This window comes from Auxenochlorella protothecoides, assembly GCF_000733215.1.
Source record: "Auxenochlorella protothecoides strain 0710 unplaced genomic scaffold scaffold90, whole genome shotgun sequence".
NCBI lineage: Eukaryota > Viridiplantae > Chlorophyta > Trebouxiophyceae > Chlorellales > Chlorellaceae > Auxenochlorella > Auxenochlorella protothecoides.
Window position 1 is genome coordinate 310,683 of NW_011934476.1, and position 1,285 is coordinate 311,967.

Here is a 1,285-nt window from a genome sequence, read left to right on the forward strand (position 1 = left end):
GGATAGCTGGAAAGGGGGGCGATGAGGAGTGACACCCAAGCCCAACGTCAGGTGGCATCTCGCCCAGTCAGGGGTGCATGGGACGCCTTCCACGATTCTCATCGGGGTACAGCACCGCCCATCCGCCCACCCATCATTTTCCTCACAGCCATTTCCACCATGCACACGCTCACCCGACTCAAAGTTGACTCCACCGGGGGAGTTGGTGAGCATGAAGCCAAAGTCGATGTGCACGATGTGCCCGGCGTCGTCCAGCAGGATGTTGCCATTGTGCCTGCATCAGAGTAGGTGGAAAGGGAGGAGTGAAGATGATGCCTGATTTCCCTGTGCCCCGCCGGAGTGCAATGCTGCGCTCCGGGCGGGGCATTGATCGCCACCTCCCCCGGTTTCCCCCTTTCCTATGAGACCTCTCACCCCCCACCCCCCTCAAGCACCCGCCCACGCAGAATCACCTGTCTTTGATCTGCAAGAAGTAGGAGACGAGGGAGTAGGCGGCCATGGACTCCACGAAGTTGCGCTGCGCGGCCAGGAGCTCCGGCGTGCCTGCTCCGTACCGCTCCAGGAAGTGGTCCCTCAGGCTGGTGCCCGGCGGGCAGGCGCCCTTCACGGCGTGCACGCTGGGCGCGTTGGGCACGAGCTCGATGAGCGCGGTGCGGTTGCTGGTGACCAGCACCTCGTAGGGGTGCAGGGTCAGGGGCAGACGCGCCTCGCGGAAGATGTCGTGGAAGGCGTCGATCAGCTGCATGGCCAGCAGTTCCTGCCGGCAGTCGTCCCCGGCCTTCACGATCACGCAGGCCAGGTCCCAGCCGGGGCGCGCGCCGTGGGGCGACTGCGCGCGCACGCGCGCGCGCCGCGCCGCCCACTTCTCACCGTACACGCGCTCCTCCGCGCCGGGGTCGCGCGCGGGCGGCCGCGCCGCCGCGGGGTTCGTCTGGGCCCCGGTCTGGGACCCCGCAAAGCGCACCGTGGGGTCGCTCGCCGAGCGCGAGCGCGGCGACACGGCGTCTGGCCCCCCCCCCACGCCGCCGTCGCCGTTGCTGGTGCGCACGCAGTGCTGCTCGGGCACGCTGGCCAGCGAGGCCGGGTCGGCGGCCGCATCCACGGGCGGGGGCAGGCGATGCTTGCGCGCGACGCGGAGCAGCGCCTCGTGGCTGGGCACGCGCGAGTGGCGCGGCGGCGTGCGCTTGATGCTCAGGTCCAGGCCGCCGTGCACGCTCAGCCGCACGCGCACGTGCGGCCGGCGGGGTGCGGCGAGGTCCCGGGCCGCATCGCCGCGATCCGGCAC

At 70.3% G+C, this 1,285-nt stretch overlaps 1 protein-coding gene across 1 annotated transcript in view; it reads right to left on the reverse strand.

Moving 5' to 3' along the window:
* The window catches only part of F751_6575 (Phosphatidylinositol 4-kinase beta 1), a gene marked incomplete at both ends in the record, with an annotated part of 7,437 nt that overhangs the window by 2,313 nt on the left and 3,839 nt on the right, over nt 1-1,285 (reverse strand). The window contains 3 exons of the mRNA XM_011403803.1: nt 174-274; nt 453-757; nt 965-1,144. Coding sequence (XP_011402105.1) covers nt 174-274; nt 453-757; nt 965-1,144 — 586 coding nt within the window. The remainder of the gene's footprint in view (nt 1-173; nt 275-452; nt 758-964; nt 1,145-1,285) is intronic.